We start from the raw sequence: 16,944 nt of genomic DNA, 5'->3' as shown, positions 1-16,944 counted from the left end.
ACATCAAAGTTGGATCAGCCTGTAGTGTGGTTTTCCACTTTAATTTTGAGTGTGACTCCAAATCCAGACCTCCATGGGTTGATAAATTTGATTTCCATTGATAATTTTTGTGTGATTTTGTTGTCAGCACATTCAACTATGTAAAGAAAAAAGTATTTAATAAGAATATTTCATTCATTCAGATCTAGGATGTGTTATTTTAGTGTTCCCTTTATTTTTTTGAGCAGTGTATTTTTCTGTCGTCATACACTCATTGTTTTTAAAGGCAACAAGCTGTGCCTCGCCCACATTTGCCAGAAATGTGTGATTCATGCATAGGAGCCAAAGTCTTTCCACTCAGACAAACCCTGCCTGACATCTGGCATTTGTTGTTTACGTCTCAAATGTCATTAACCAAGTAATGGGTGAACTTCCAGTGATCCAAACTGTTATCAAGGAGTTGCACTCCAGCTCTGTGGTCAACACTCAGTAAAAAAAAAAAAAAGATTTCGCAAAACTCATGTCATAGGCTTTGTTTTATTTTGGATGAACCCTGAGAAGTGACCTTCTGAGCAAAGGGTCCATTTTAGAGCAAGGATATCGAACTCATTTAGCCCCAGGGGGCGCATTCGGTCTTCAATGAGGTCTGGAGGGCCGCACTGAAAATTGGTTATATTTCCTCGCCGCCAAAATGTGCAAAAAAATAGTCCTCTAACCATAGATTTTGGGATGTTCAATGCTCCCTGTCTAGCCTTCATTAGAGTGATTATTACCCAGCTGGACACAGTATGTTTGTAGGTCCATTATCATTTCTACAATTTATTTGGTTTTAGTCATTTTGCCCCTTTAGTCATTTTTTTTTCTTAAACCACCTGTGGGCCTGATTAGACCCCGTATGTTTAACACCCCTGATTTAGGAGTATTCCCCCGTTCACAGGATGAGTCACAGTGGCGTGGGAGGAGAGATGGTGGTAGCGCCGGGGGAACACTCATAGCGGCTGGCTGGCTTGGCTGAGGGCTCCCCCTGCCCTCCCTCCCGTTAGTCACTCGTGGCAAGGCTCTGATGGAGCATAGCTGATGTAGGGAAACACTTTCTATAGCAACCAAGCATGTCCTTCCTTCTGTCTGCTAACCTACCTGATGTAATTTAGGTGGGTGCTTATATTTGTCCTATTTAACACATGCACAAGTGTGTATCATAACCATGTGTGAATTGGAAATGTTTTTTTTGCATATCCCAACTCCCGAGACACCCTCGGAGAGTGGGGTCACACATGGTCACGGCCAGGGTCTGCCAATATCAACAGCGACGCTGGAGCAATTAGGGTTAAGTGTCTTGATCAAGGGCACGTCCGCAGATTTTTTTCACCACCTCAGCTCTGGGATTCAAACTAGCTTCCTTTCAGTTTCTGGCCCAATGGTCGCTAGGCTACCTGCCACCCAGTATACAAGGGAGTATTAAGAACACAGAGGCATTCCACAGGCAGATAAGAACCTGCTGAGGTTTCTGATATGCCTGGATGGATCGTTGCCTGGATCTCCCCCTTTCAGCTCTACCAATATACTCACCGGTTTATCACAATCGGCATAATCCTGACGTACGTGTGTGTGTGTGAGGTTGGGATGGGGGATATGGGTGGGTGGGTGGGTGGGGGGGGTCATGAGGGGGGCCAGTTTGGTGCCCTTTTTCGACTTCACGTGCTTTTTTATATATAGTACACATTGTTCTGTCTGGTAGTGATTTCCAGTCTGCATGTAAAAATCCTGCATGCAAATATCATATCTGATCAGGAAGTCGAGAATCAGATTTTACACAGGTTGCTCCGTCTTAAATCATGGCAGACAAGGATGGTATACCGTCTGTCCGACATGAGGGAATGGAGACATGCATATGTCAGCGTGTTGCTTTGAAGGGCATGAAGAATAGCCATCTGCCATATTGCTACAGGCAAGGGAACACATCTAGAAGTAGCCTAAAACTAGATTTTACATGTTTAGAAGCACTTCTTTATGATGCTCTTAGAGATGTATTTTTTTATGTTCACGTTAGCAGAAATGAGCAGATTTGATTACTTATTTGAACTGTATGGTTAAGGCTCTAACAGCAATCCCAAAATGTTGCATTATGTGCAGTATAAAACTAGTCATTGGAGTTGGTAGTTATCAAGATTCTTATTTAAAGGCACTTGCCTGCCATATTCCACTTTTTCCATCAACAAGTGCAGGTTGACATTTGTCATGAGTTTTGTCCTGGAGACAGAACTGAGTGATTTCCCCTTAGATAGGCCAGCTGCAAAGTCAAAATTGTCTATATTGTAAAAATGTAATGAAAACAAATGTGCTTTTTGGTCTTAATTTAAGATTAGGGTTAGCAGTGTGTTTAGGGTTAGGTTTCAAATCTGATTTTATGACTTTGTGGCTGTGCTAGCTAGTGACCTATGCAGAGCTTCCTCCCAGATTCATGACAAAAAACAATAACCTGCTCAACAAGTGGCACTTTCCTGTCAAGTCTCTACTCCCTCAGCTGATTGGCTGCCTGAACAAAATTGCTAGGCAACGCTGCTAACCTTTTGAGGAGAATTGAGTTGGGACAGAGAGAGACAGTGGTTCCGCGTCACATGTAAAGGAGTGGGCGTTTAGGAGTTTAATTATGTTTCAGTACTACTCCATGAGTGACTGTTGCCTTCTGACTGCTGTAGATATATACTGACTCTGGTTGACCTATACTCCTGTGGTGGTATTAGGGACTGGAACAGTAACCCATTTTTAAATGGAGATTATGGTTAATAAAATAATTGTATAATTTGGAAAACTGGGTCAGACATTTAAAGAACACAAAGAACAAAGCTTTGGGGAGACACTCTTGAGTTGTATAATGTCTCTGGTGTGTCTGTGGCCTGATACTGCTTATTTAGAGCTTGCTTTGAAGTACAGTGGTCAGAGGTGTGAAGTGTTGCTTGAAGCCGTTTATGCATAGACGTTGTTACGAGGCTACATCGTTTTGCTCATTGTTGTAATTATGGAATGGGAAGAGGGGATTCTGACAAACATTTTCTCACAACCCTATTAACATCATGACTGGAGATGACTAAAGGGCATTGAGGGGTATTTGCAAACCTGATCTGGCGTTGAACTGTGGTTCATGCCAATTTGCAGATGTAAATCTTGTGGGTATAAACAGGCTGTTTCTAACTGGTTTGCATGGGGTTATGATCTGAAGCGTCTTGTGACTTTATTTCTAACAAAGCCTCGCGAGTTACTACCTAGGACTGTTCAGCTTACAATTCTGGTTGATGTCTGAGCCGCCTCCATTTCACATTCACACAGAAGACTGATAACTTGTGTTCCTCCTCCTCTCGCCCTCCGGCGGTTTGTGCAGAAGCAGGCAGCATGTCCACCCCCACAGTCACAGAGTTGAAGGAGCTGAACCCAGTTGACTTCATCCAGCTACAGCAGTACATTGACTGTGAGTACAAACAGGCAGGCAGTTTCCTTGCACCCCTTTCCATTTACACCCACACGCTGTCATATCTGTATATTTCTAAGTAACTGCAAAACGTTACACCATTGCGCCCACATTATCTTTCTTGGTAGATCTCTGGATTTAGACATTTTGTGAACATCAATGTTAAGGAACATTTAAAGAATGGAATTTCAATGCCGTAGTACACCGGCCATGTATGAATGTTGCTATGTAGAATATATGCAGTTTTCCATCTGTAGTTTGATTTGTGATTATGCATTCTGTTAATCATTACTTCGACAGTGTGATGTTTGTAGTGTGTTTCTTCTCCCAGACTGCAGGCTGAGGGTTAAAGATGTGCTGAGGGAATTTGATGCAGATGGCAGGCTGGCCCAGCACAGACATGGAGAGGTGAGAGGAAACAATGGCCAGGTTGATACTAAACCCATCACAACTCATGTCCGCTTCAGTCCATCTTGAGAAATGTTTGGGGTACATATTACAGTTTGTGCTCATGTGATACCCCCTCAAAAACAAATAATTGGTTTACTAATAGTAAATCCACTCTAATTAAAACATTTATCGTGTTAAATGTGACAACACTACGAGAGAACTATATAAATCCAATCAATTAGGAGAGACATGTCTTCAGGGATTGATGAATTTACAAGCAGCTGAAGTTGCTAAAAGAAATTACCTTTTCAGTTGTGCCAATTCTGTATGGTCTGTGAGTGATGTGCTGGCCTCATGCAGAGTAAGCCATTAGGGGATTTTAACTGGACAGTTTTTCTAATATCGGCAGTTGGATTAGGGTAATTGCCGTCTTCTAAGAGGAATACAAACAGTGGTAGACTAGCAGTAATTTAAGGGCAACCATGGGTTTCAGAAAGAAAGACATTTTGCAACAAGGATAATGACAAAGCCACACCCTCTCAAAGTACTGTAATTATCAAGGAAGTGGAAAATCTGACAAACGGCACAGAACATTTTTGGTGCGGTTATCTATTCCCCTTGTTTTCTCTACACCAGTCTCCTTAACATTGAGGTTGGGCTGAATAGTGGTGTCATACTTTATTACTGTGGCAGTTATGTAGTGTATCACCCAGGGAAAAGCAACTGCAACCAGAAATGGGTTTGTGGTTCAGTATTCCAGAGGGAATTCTGATTTGAAGCCCTGAAGCAAATTACTCCCCCTTCATTTTTCCAGAAAAATAAATAAATAAATCAGGTGGCAGAAATTATTGAAATGGGGTCTTTATGGGTATCTGCTAACTTGTTGTATTCTAACAACTTCAGGAAGTTATGCACCAAACCCCTTATTGTACAATCTAGAACAGGGTTTGCCAACTGGCAGCCTTTGGCTATATTTTATTTGTCACCACATTATAAATACTTATACAGTGCCTTCAGAAACTATTCACACCCCTCGAATTTTCCACATTGTTACAGCCTTAATTTAAAAAATGGATCCAACTTTTTTTGTCACCGGCCTACACACAATACCCCATAATGTCAGTGGTTGAAAAACAATTCATTTTTACAAATTCATTTTTAAAAATTTGAAATGTCTTGAGTCAATAACTATTCACCCCCTTTCATGGCAAACCTGAATAAGTTCAGGAGTAAAATGTAGATTAACAAGTCACATGTAGACTGGACTCAGTGTGCAACAAGTGTTCAACATGATTTTACAATGACTACCTTATCTGTACCCCTCACATTATCTGTAAGGTCCCTCAATCGAGCAGTGACTTTCAAACGGGTTCAACAACAAAGACCAGGAAGGTTTTCCAATGCCTCGCAAAGGGCACCTATTGGTAGATGGGTAAAAAAAAAAATGAACGCCATTTACACTGGATGGTGCATTAATACACCCAGTAGCTACAAAGATACAGGCGTCCTTCCTAAATCAATACTGGAGGGAAAGGACACCGCTCAGGGATTTCAGCATGAGGCCAATGGGGACTTTAAAACAGAGTTTAATGGCTGTGATAGAAAACTGAAGATGGATCAACATTGTAGTTACTCCACAATACTAACCTATTGACAGTGAGAACAAGGCTATAGAATAAAAATATTCCAAAACATGCATCCTGTTTGCAACACAGCACTAAGTAATATTGCAAAATAAAGGGGCAAAGCAATTAACTTTATGTCCTGAATACAAAGTATTGATTTGCCCCAAACATAACATTACAGTGTACCTCAACATTTTTTCAAGCATAGTGGTGGCTGCATCATGTTATGGGTATGCTTATAATCAAGGACTGGGGAGTTTTTCCTGGATACATTTTTTTTGCTAAACACAGGCAAAATCCTAGAGGAAAACCTGGTTCAGTTTGCTTTCCACCAGACACTGGGAGATTAACCTTTCAGCAGGACAATAGCCTAAAACACAAGGCTACATCTACACGAGTTGCATACCAAGAAGAAAGTGAATGTTCCTGAGTGGCAGTGTTAGTTTTGACTTAAATCTGTTTGAAAATCTATGAAAATCTATGACACGACTTATGATCATCCAATTTGACAGAGCTTGAAGAATTTTGAAAATTGACAAATGTTGTACAATCCAGGTGTGCAAAACTCTTAAACTTACCCAGAAATCATCAGCCGTAGTCACTGCCAAAGGGGATTCTATCACTGTCTTGTGGGAACATGACAAACTCAAAATGTCACTCAAAGGGAACAAAGAAAATCACTGACAACCAAACAAAAAGGGGTTATGAAACACACATGTGGGTGCCCACTGAAAGTTGCCAAAGCCACTCATAAGGGGTTCTGAAAGACACCCACCATGGATTCCCACTAGGTTTGCATCCAAAAAGACAAAGGAAAACCCACAAAAACTTAGGACGGGAAGTAAAAAGAATATGGAGCAAAACAAACAGGGGAAACCAAAAATAGGCTTCTTTCAAACTTATATAGGTTGAGCTTGGCCTCACACATCAGCTGCCGTCAAGTTTAGCTCTCCCAACATCTCTCAAGCTCAACTAGAGCACTGGGCCAGCCACTCCTAAATAGCACCTGGGCCAACACAGGTGAAACACCTTCCCACTAACGATATGGAAACCAGCACAGGTGTCACACACTGACGAGGTGACACCAATCTGTGCGCCCTATGTGCTATAATGCTATACGTGCTAAAAGTCCAACCTCAAAACATAAATGGAAAAACCAAAACCTGTAACAACATGTATTGACTCAGGGGTGTGAATACTTTTCCAAAAATGTTCAAAACATGTTTTCACTTTGTCATTATGGGGTATTGTGTGTAGATGGGTCAGGGGGAACAATTAATTTAATCAATTTAGAATTCAGGTTGTAACACAACAAAAATGTGGAATAAGTCAAGGGGTATGAATACTTTCTGAAGGCACTGTATATACACTGCTCAAAAAAATAAAGGGAACACTTAAACAACACAATGTAACTCCAAGTCAATCACACTTTGTGAAATCAAACTGTCCACTTAGGAAGCAACACTGATTGACAATAAATTTCACATGCTGTTGTGCAAATGGAATAGACAAAAGGTGGAAATTATAGGCAATTAGCAAGACACCCCCAATAAAGGAGTGGTTCTGCAGGTGGTGACCACAGACCACTTCTCAGTTCCTATGCTTCCTGGCTGATGTTTTGGTCACTTTTGAATGCTGGCGGTGCTTTCACTCTAGTGGTAGCATGAGACGGAGTCTACAACCCACACAAGTGGCTCAGGTAGTGCAGCTCATCCAGGATGGCACATCAATGCGAGCTGTGGCAAGAAGGTTTGCTGTGTCTGTCAGCGTAGTGTCCAGAGCATGGAGGCGCTACCAGGAGACAGGCCAGTACATCAGGAGATGTGGAGGAGGCCGTAGGAGGGCAACAACCCAGCAGCAGGACCGCTACCTCCGCCTTTGTGCAAGGAGGAGCACTGCCAGAGCCCTGCAAAATGACCTCCAGCAGGCCACAAATGTGCATGTGTCTGCTCAAACGGTCAGAAACAGACTCCATGAGGGTGGTATGAGGGCCCGACGTCCACAGGTGGGGGTTGTGCTTACAGCCCAACACCGTGCAGGACGTTTGGCATTTGCCAGAGAACACCAAGATTGGCAAATTCGCCACTGGCGCCCTGTGCTCTTCACAGATGAAAGCAGGTTCACACTGAGCACATGAGCACGTGACAGACGTGACAGAGTCTGGAGACGCCGTGGAGAACGTTCTGCTGCCTGCAACATCCTCCAGCATGACCGGTTTGGCGGTGGGTCAGTCATGGTGTGGGGTGGCATTTCTTTGTGGGGCCGCACAGCCCTCCATGTGCTCGCCAGAGGTAGCCTGACTGCCATTAGGTACCGAGATGAGATCATCAGACCCCTTGTGAGACCATATGCTGACACATGCACATTTGTGGCCTGCAGGAGGTCATTTTGCAGGGCTCTGGCAGTGCTCCTCCTTGCACAAAGGCGGAGGTAGCGGTCCTGCTGCTGGGTTGTTGCCCTCCTACGGCCTCCTCCACGTCTCCTGATGTACTGGCCTGTCTCCTGGTAGCGCCTCCATCCTCTGGACACTACGCTGACAGACACAGCAAACCTTCTTGCCACAGCTCACATTGATGTGCCATCCTGGATGAGCTGCACTACCTGAGCCACTTGTGTGGGTTGTAGACTCCGTCTCATGCTACCACTAGAGTGAAAGCACCGCCAGCATTCAAAAGTGACCAAAACATCAGCCAGGAAGCATAGGAACTGAGAAGTGGTCTGTGGTCACCACCTGCAGAACCACTCCTTTATTGGGGGTGTCTTGCTAATTGCCTATAATTTCCACCTTTTGTCTATTCCATTTGCACAACAGCATGTGAAATTTATTGTCAATCAGTGTTGCTTCCTAAGTGGACAGTTTGATTTCACAGAAGTGTGATTGACTTGGAGTTACATTGTGTTGTTTAAGTGTTCCCTTTATTTTTTTGAGCAGTGTATTTCTTATGGTTGGATATGAAAGACTGTAAAACCACCAGCAAATTAACTCCAAGTGATTTTAATTTAGGTAATCTGTTCCAAAGTATTCCCACGTATAATAGAGATACAGTGCCTTCAGAAAGTATTCATACCACTTGACTTAGGCCACATTTAGTTTTTACGGCCTGAATTCAAATTGATTAAATTGATTTTGTTCTTAACCATCTACACACCATACCCCATAATGAAAAAGTAAAAACATATATTTTTTGCAAATATATTGAAAATGAAATACAGAAATATCTTATTTACATAAGTATTCACACCCCTGAGTCAATATATTTTAGAATCACCTTTGGCAGCGATTACAGCTGTGAGTCTTTCTGGGGAAGTCTCTAAGAGCTTTGCACACCTGGATTGTACAATATTTGCACATTATTATTTTTTAAATTCTTCAAGCTCTGTTAAGTTGGTTGTTGATCATTGCTAGACATCCATTTTCAAGTCTTGCCATAGATTTTCAATCCGATTTAAGTAAAAACTGCCACTCAAGAACATTCAATGTCGTCTTGGTAAGCAACTCCAGTGTACAGTATATTTGGCCTTGTCTTTTAGGTTATTGTCCTGCTGAAAGGAGAATTTCCCAGTGTCTTTTGGAAAGCAGACTGAACCAGGTTTTCCTCTAGGATTGTGTCTGCTTGGCTCTACTCAGTGATGTGATTTTTATTTTTACCCATCTACCAATAAGTGCCATTCTTCTCTCTGGTCTTTGTGGTTGAATCTGTGTTTGAAATTCACTGCTTGACTGAGGGACCTTACAGAAAATTGTACGTGTGGGGTACAGAGAGGAGGTAGTAAATCAAAAATCATGTTAAACACTATTATTGCACACAGAGTGAGTCCATGCAACTTATTATGTGACTTGTTAAGCACATTTTTACCCCTGAACTTATTTAGGCTTGCCATAACAAAGGGGTTGAATACTTATTGACTCAAGACATTTCAGCTTTTCATTTTTTATTAATTTGTAAACATTTCTAAAAACATAATTACACTTTGACATTATGGGGTATTGTGTGTGTGTGTGTGTGTGTGTGTGTGTGTAGGCCAGTGACACAATCTCAATTATATTCATTTTAAATTCAGGCTGTAACACAGCAACATTTTGAAAAAGTCAAGGGGTGTGAATACTTTCTGAAGGCACTGTATATGTGATCGAGTACAAATTTTTAAGCAATTAAATTATTGTTTTTGTCAAATATTATATCTGTTTGGGCATCTTGCGATGCATTAGCAGTCTACAAATTACAGTGCCTTTGGAAAGTATTCAGACCCCTTTTTCCACATTTTGTTACGTTACAGCCTTTTTCCCCCAAAAAAATGTTTGAACATGTATTATCATTCATCTACACACAATACCCCATAATGACGAAGCAAAAACCGGTTTGTAGACATTTTCGCAAATGTATAAAAAATATTTTAAAAATATCACTTTTACATACGTATTAAGACCCTTTACTCAGTACTTTGAAGCAGCTTTGGCAGCGATTACAGCCTTGACTCTTCTTGAGTATGACGCTACAAGCTTGGCACGCCTGTATTTGGGGAGTTTATCCCATTCTTCTCTGCAGACCCTCTCAAGCTCTGTCAGGTTGGATGGGGAGCATCGCTGCACAGCTATTTTCAGGTCTCTCCAGAGATGTTCGATCTGGTCCGCGCTCTGGCTGGGCCACTCATGGACATTCAGAAACTTGTCCCGAAGCCACTCCTGTGTTGTCTTGGCTGTGTGCTTAGGGTTGTTGTCCTGTTGGAAGGTGAACCTTCGCCCCAGTCTGAGGTCCTGATCGCTCTGGAGCAGGTTTTCATCAAGGATCTCTCTGTACTTTGCTCTGTTCATCTTTCCCTCGATCCTGACCAGTCTCCCAGTCCCTGCTGCTGAAAGACATCCCCACAGCATGATGCTGCCACCACCATGCTTCACCGTAGGGATGGTGCCAGGTTTCCTTCAGACGTGACGCTTGGCATTCAGTCCAAAGAGTTCGATCTTGGTTTAATCAGACCAGATAATCTTGTTTCTCATGGTCTGAGTCCTTTAGGTGCCTTTTGGCAAACTCCAAGCGGGCTGTCATGTGCCTTTTACTGAGGAATGGCTTCCGTCTGGCCACTCTACCATGAAGGCCTGATTTGGTGGAATGCTGCAGAGATGGTTAACCTTCTGGAAGGTTCTCCCATCTCCACAGAGGAAGAGGGACTCTGGAGCTATGTAAGCGTGACCATCAGGTTCTTGGTCACCTCCCTGACCAAGGCCCTTCTCCCTCGATTGTTCAGTTTGGCCGGGCGGCCAGCTCTAGGAAGAGTATTGGTGGTTCCAAACTTCTTCCATTTAAGAATGATTGAGGCCACTGTGTTCTTGGGGACCTTCAATGCTGCAGAATTTTTTTGGACCCTTCCCCAGATCTGTGCCTCGACACAATCCTGTCTCGGAGCTCTACGGACAATTCCTTCAACCTCATGGCTTGGTTTTTGCTCTGACTTGCGCTGTCAACTGTGGGACCTTATATAGACAGGTGTCTGCCTTATAAAATGAATGTCCAATCAACTGAATTTACCACAGGTGGACTACAATCAAGTTGTAGAAACATCTCAAGGAAGATCAATGGAAACATGATGCACCTGAGCTTTCAAGTCTCATAGCAAAGGGTCTGAATACTTATGTAAATAAGGTATTTCTGTTTTTTATTTGTAATAAATGTGCAAAAATGTCTAAACCTGTTTTTGCCTTGTCATTGTGGGCTATTGTGTGTAGATTGATGGAAAACATTTATTTAATCAGTTTTAGAATAAGGCTGTAAAGTAACAAAATGTGGAAAAAGTCAAGGGGTCTGAATACTTTCCGAATGCACTGTATTTGTAATTATGTTCCGGGCCCACTGACCATCCGCTCAAGAAAATATGTAGTTGATGATCCCTGCTCTAGGAATTAGTCTTCTCACCTAAATCACTCTGCTCTGAATCAGACTGTTTTGATGACTATTTTAGAAACCATCCATCTCCCATCCATCTCCCATCAATTTACTGATTGATTGATATCCCATCTTCTGTTCCAGTGTATCAATGAGGAAGGCTTCCGTCTCTTCCTGAAGACCTATTTGGAGGTTGAGGACTTCCCTAAGGATCTCTGCCAGCGCCTGTTCCGATCCTTCCAGAGCGGAACCGTACTGGACGGGCAGGACAACGCCAGTATGTTTATTTGCCCATGTGTAGAATACCTCTGGAATACCATGTGTTGGCTTATTTTGTTGTCTATAGTTTAGTCATCAGTTTCACTATTGCTATGTGTTTAAAAAAAAATCAAAGTCCACAGACTGAACCTGAATATGTAGCTATACTGTGTGTATCCACTTCACCATCCTCCTCCCCCTCCTTGTCCTCCTCCTCTCCTTTAGAAGAGGTCTTTCTGAAGGATGTTTCGTGTTACTTCTCTCTGTTGGAGGATGGCCAGCCCAGAGACAAGCTGGAGTGTGAGTCTTTATCATATATTCTCCACTGCGTAGCAGCTTCTTGTTGCAGTCTATTTTTATAGATATTTGTTTGAGTGCCTTTTCAAGATTTTTATATGCAAATTTTTCCCTCAGTTGCTTTCAAACTGTATGACAGAGATGGCAATGGAGTCCTTGACAGCTCTGTAAGTCAATTTGTTATATTTTTTTATGATCTACAAAGAATAAACTACACCCCCCTAGGTAATATCCCAGTTTCCCCATTACCCATTTCAATATAATAACAATGTAATAACATGTAATGACTGGCTGTTGTTGCAGGAGACATCACCTTATACCCTTTCATTTTTACAGTACCAGTCAAAAGTTGACACACCTACTCATTCAAGGGTTTTTTATGTACTTTTACTATTTTCTACATTGTAGAATAATAGTGACGACATCAAAGCTATGAAATAACACATATGGAATCATGTAGTAACAGAAAAACAAAATATATTTGAGATTCTTCAAAGTAGCCACCTTTTCCCTTAATGACAGCTTTGCACATGCTTGGCATTCTCTCAACCAGCTTCACCTGGAACTCTTTTCCAACAGTCTTGAAGGAGTTCCCATATATGCTGAGCACTTGTTGGCTGCTTTTCCTTCACTTTGCGGTCCAACTCATCCCAAACCATCTCAATTGGGTTGAGGTTGGGTGATTGTAGAGGCCAGGTCATCTGATGCAGCACTCCATCACTCTCCTTCTTGGTCAAATAGCCCTTACACAGCCTGGAGGTGTGTTGGGTCATTGTCTTGTTGAAAAATAAATTATAGTCCCACTAAGCGCAAACCAGATGGGATGGCATATCGCTGCAGAATGCTGTGGTAGCCATGCTGGTTAAGTGTGCCTTGAATTCTAAATAAATCACAGACAGTGTCACCAGCAAAGCACCCACACACCATCACACCTCCTCCTCCATGCTTCACGGTGGGAACCATACATGCGGAAATCATCCGTTCACCTACTCTGCGTCTCACAAAGACACAGTGGTTGGAACGAAAAATCTCAAATTTGGCCTCAAGGACAGATTTCCAATGGTCTAATGTCCATTGCTCGTGTTTCTTGGCAAAAGCAAGTCTCTTCTTATTATTGGTGTCCTTTAGTAGTGGTTTCTTTGCAGCAATTCGACCATGAAGGCCTGATTCACGCAGTTTCCTCTGAACAGTTGATGTTGAGATGTGTCTGTTACTTGAACTCTGTGAAGAATTTATTTGGGCTGCAATTTCTGAGGCTGGTAACTCTAATGAACTTATCCTCTGCATCAGACGTAACTCTGGGTCTTCCTTTCCTGTGGCGGTCCTCATGAGAGCCAGTTTCATCATAGCGCTTGATGGTTTTTGCGAGAGCACTTGAAGAAACTTTCAAAGTTCTTGAAACTTTCCAGATTGACTGACCTTCATGTCTTAAAGTAATGATGGACTGTCGTTTCTCTTTGCTTATTTGAGCTGTTCTTGCCATAATATGGACTTGGTATTTTACCAAATAGGGCTATCTTCTGTATACCACCCCTACAACACAACTGATTGTCTCAAATGCATTAAGAAGGAAAGAAATTCCACAAATTAACTTTTAACGAGGCACACCTGTTAATTGAAATGCATTCCAGGTGACTACCTCATGAAGCTGGTTGAGAGTGCCAAGAGTGTGCAAAGCTGTCATCAAGGCAAAAGGTGGCTACTTTGAAGAATCTCAAATCTAAAATATATTTTGATTTGTTTAACACTTTTTTGGTTACTACATGATTCCATGTGTGCTATTTCATAGTTTTGATGTATTCACTATTATTCTACAATGTAGAAAATAGTACAAATAAAGAAAAACCCTTGAATGAGTAGCTGTGTCCAATCTTTTGACTGGTAATGTATATCAGGTCTTCTGATAAGAATAACTGATACTCTTCTTCCTATAGGAGGTGGACCGGATCATTGCTCAGATGATGCACGCTGCAGATTACCTGGACTGGGATGTGTCTGAGCTGAGACCAGTAAGTGTGGCCAAATGTCCCTTACAATTATTGATTATCAGAGGAGAAAATACATATTTTATTGAAGCCTTCTGCAAATATCTGCTGAACAAAACCTCCCAAGAATACTAATTTAGATGCTAAGCTAGAATGCACTTTGGTTTGTTCAGGTGCTGAAAGACATGATGACAGCCATCGACGCAGACAGCAGTAACACGGTCTCTCTGGATGAGTGGGTGGAAGGCGGAATGAACAACGTCCCTCTGCTGGTATTACTTGGGCTGAAGGTGGGTGAACCATGTTCCCCTTCTGGGTTGTGTTCATTAGGGACAAAATGGAAGAAACAGGGAGGGACTACTTGGATTTCCAATAAGAAATGCTGGTTGCTGTTGCAAAAATGGTTTGATACATTTCGCCCCAAATGAATAAGACCCTAATGTCACTGTGGCTGAAGGTGGAAAAGGGACCATACATCATTCCTTCCCCTTTTTATTGCGTCAACAAAGGTTTCCTGTGCAGGCCGGGAGGAGTACACATGATGCATCCTCTTTGTGTTATACGCTGAGTGTACAAAACATTAAGGACACCTGCTCTTTTTATGGTATAGACTGACCAGGTGAATCCAGGTGAAAGCTCTGATCCTTTATTGATGTCACTTATTAAATCCACTTCAATCAGTGTAGATGAAGGGGAGGAGATGAGTTAAAGAAGGAGTTTTAAGCCTCGAGACAGTTGAGACATGGATTGTGTATGTGTACCATTCAGAGGGTTAATGGGCAAGACAAAACATTTAAGTGTCTTTGAACGGGGTATGGTTGTAGGTACCAGGTGCACCGGTTTGTGTCAAGAACTGCAATGCTGCTGGGTGTTTCACGCTCAACAGTTTCCTGTGTGTATCAAGATTGGTCCACCACCCCAAGGACATCCATGAAGGTCAACATGGGCCAGCATCCCTGTGGAACGCTTTCGACACCTTGTAGACTCCATGCCCCAAAGATATTGAGGGGGGAGTTCTTAATGTTTTGATCATGCAGTACATTTCCTAATGTGTCTTTGTAATGATAATGTACTACTGTACCTTTAGAAATATGCTCAGCAGGTGTCTGCAGTTCCTCCTTTTGTCTTCCTCACACACATACAGTACATGCTCTCTCTCTTTCTGTCACTCTGTATGTTGCTCTCCTTCTGCTCTTACCTCTGTGCACCACCCTTCTGTTGACTCAGTGCTGCAGGTGTGCTAATGTCACCTGTTTCACATACACATCTATCTCTGCACCACCAGAGTGAGAGAGGCTTTTTCCCACTTCCTCTATCTATTATTCTCATCCACTGCATCAATTAGTAGCAACTGCAATGGAAAGGAAGTACATCAACATTCATTGTTACAGCATAAAGAGAAAGTTATTATTTTTAGAACAATGAAACTAAGTGGGGGTGCCATTTGCTTTTGAGTCATTTAGCAGACGTGCTTATCCAGAGCGACTTACAGTAGTGAGTGGATCTGTTTTAATTTGTACTGGTCCCCCGTGGGAATCGAACCCACAGTCCTGACGTTGCAAGTGCCATACTCTATCAACTGAGCCACATGGGACCACTGTCACTAGTCTCCAAAGTGCTGAGATCTGGAAATACTAGCATCTGAGAAAATATCTTGGTACAGGGGGTATGCTTACTTATTAAACATGTAGTTTACTTTTGGGTCTGTTATCTGACTGCCTTAAAAAGATCTGAGCTGTAAACTGGTCTTTCTCGTGCCCCTACACCAATGCCAGGTACTTCCCCTCAGGCTATTTCTGGCCACCAATGAGAATACCATGGAGGCCTTCATCCAGCACTCTCACATTGCTGTGTGCTGATTTTAGGGGCTATGCTTCATACACATACACTGACTGAAAGTCTGGCTCTGAGCTGAGGCACCATGAGTCATTTAAACCAATATTTGTAAAATACTTTTTTACTGTGTATTTGTGTATATGCTCTTTTCCAGATTATAGACAATCTGTGACCTTGTTACTGTATAATCTTGTGCCACAAGCATTGGTGTTGCTGATGTAGTATTGTGTAACGGATATGAAATGGCTAGCTAGTTAGCGGTGGTGCGCGCTAATAGCCTTTCAATCGGTTACGTCACTTGCTCTGAAACCTTGAAGTAGGGGTTCCCCTTGCTCTGCAAGGGCCGCGGCCTTTGTGGCGCGATGGGTAACGATGCTTCGTGGGTGACTGTTGTTGATGTGTGCAGAGGGTCCCTGGTTCGCGAGGGGACGCCCTAAAGTTAAACTGTTACAATTGCATAGAAAGGGCTTATATTTACCCAAGGAGATTCCATGGAAATATGGTAGAAATGTACATTCCATTCCTCATTTAATTATACAGCATAGTTTCCTTTCAGCATAATTCTGATATTTTGATAGATGGAATCATGGCATGCAAAGGCCATTCAAAAGCCAACTGTAAAAGCCAACACTGAACTGTCATTCCAGGAGAGTCATCTCAGAGGCGGTTTATGTTTGTTGCTAACAGCATCACTAAGAGCCCCAATCTCCAACCATGAGACAATATTAGAATGAAATGTGTATCAATGTTACATTGCTTACATAATGTTTTCCAAATATGAGATCCGACATTTACCCTTAGATTCAGTGTTTGTTTTAGGAGTGTGCAAAAATTGTCAAAATAGTTTTTGACATAAAAGATAAAAAAGCACAACGTTTTTATATTTTGTTTATTATACCATAATATGTATTTTCTCCCCCACCATCTACCCCCAGATGACTCAGAAGGATGGGCAGCACCTATGGAGGATGAAAAATTACAACAAGCCTGTCTACTGCAACGTGTGTCAGAGCATGCTCCTAGGACTGAGGAAACAGGGGCTTTGCTGCACCTGTGAGTGTCATTGTCTGGTCTCACCACTAGAGGGAAATACAACTTAACTTCCTCAATCCACTCAAAGCAACAACAAAAAATTACCAGGAAGACACCTATCCTGAACTTACAATTATAAGCAAGTTAGTGGAATCTCATTCTCATAATCAGATGATGTCAACATGTACAATTAGATA

General features: G+C 42.2%; 1 protein-coding gene across 1 annotated transcript in view; it reads left to right on the top strand.

The window, feature by feature from the left end:
• LOC139557574 (diacylglycerol kinase beta-like) overlaps positions 1 to 16,944 on the top strand; it is a 43,664-nt gene that overhangs the window by 3,534 nt on the left and 23,186 nt on the right. Inside the window, exons 2-9 of the mRNA XM_071372562.1 lie at positions 3,359 to 3,445; positions 3,777 to 3,853; positions 11,484 to 11,616; positions 11,823 to 11,897; positions 12,012 to 12,061; positions 13,829 to 13,903; positions 14,053 to 14,169; positions 16,651 to 16,768. Coding sequence (XP_071228663.1) covers positions 3,370 to 3,445; positions 3,777 to 3,853; positions 11,484 to 11,616; positions 11,823 to 11,897; positions 12,012 to 12,061; positions 13,829 to 13,903; positions 14,053 to 14,169; positions 16,651 to 16,768 — 721 coding nt within the window. The 5' untranslated portion in view covers positions 3,359 to 3,369. The remainder of the gene's footprint in view (positions 1 to 3,358; positions 3,446 to 3,776; positions 3,854 to 11,483; positions 11,617 to 11,822; positions 11,898 to 12,011; positions 12,062 to 13,828; positions 13,904 to 14,052; positions 14,170 to 16,650; positions 16,769 to 16,944) is intronic.

Source organism: Salvelinus alpinus, chromosome 28, assembly GCF_045679555.1.
Source record: "Salvelinus alpinus chromosome 28, SLU_Salpinus.1, whole genome shotgun sequence".
Classification (NCBI taxonomy): domain Eukaryota; kingdom Metazoa; phylum Chordata; class Actinopteri; order Salmoniformes; family Salmonidae; genus Salvelinus; species Salvelinus alpinus.
Note: the sequence above shows the minus strand (reverse complement) of the source record. Positions and strands in the feature narration are given on the sequence as shown.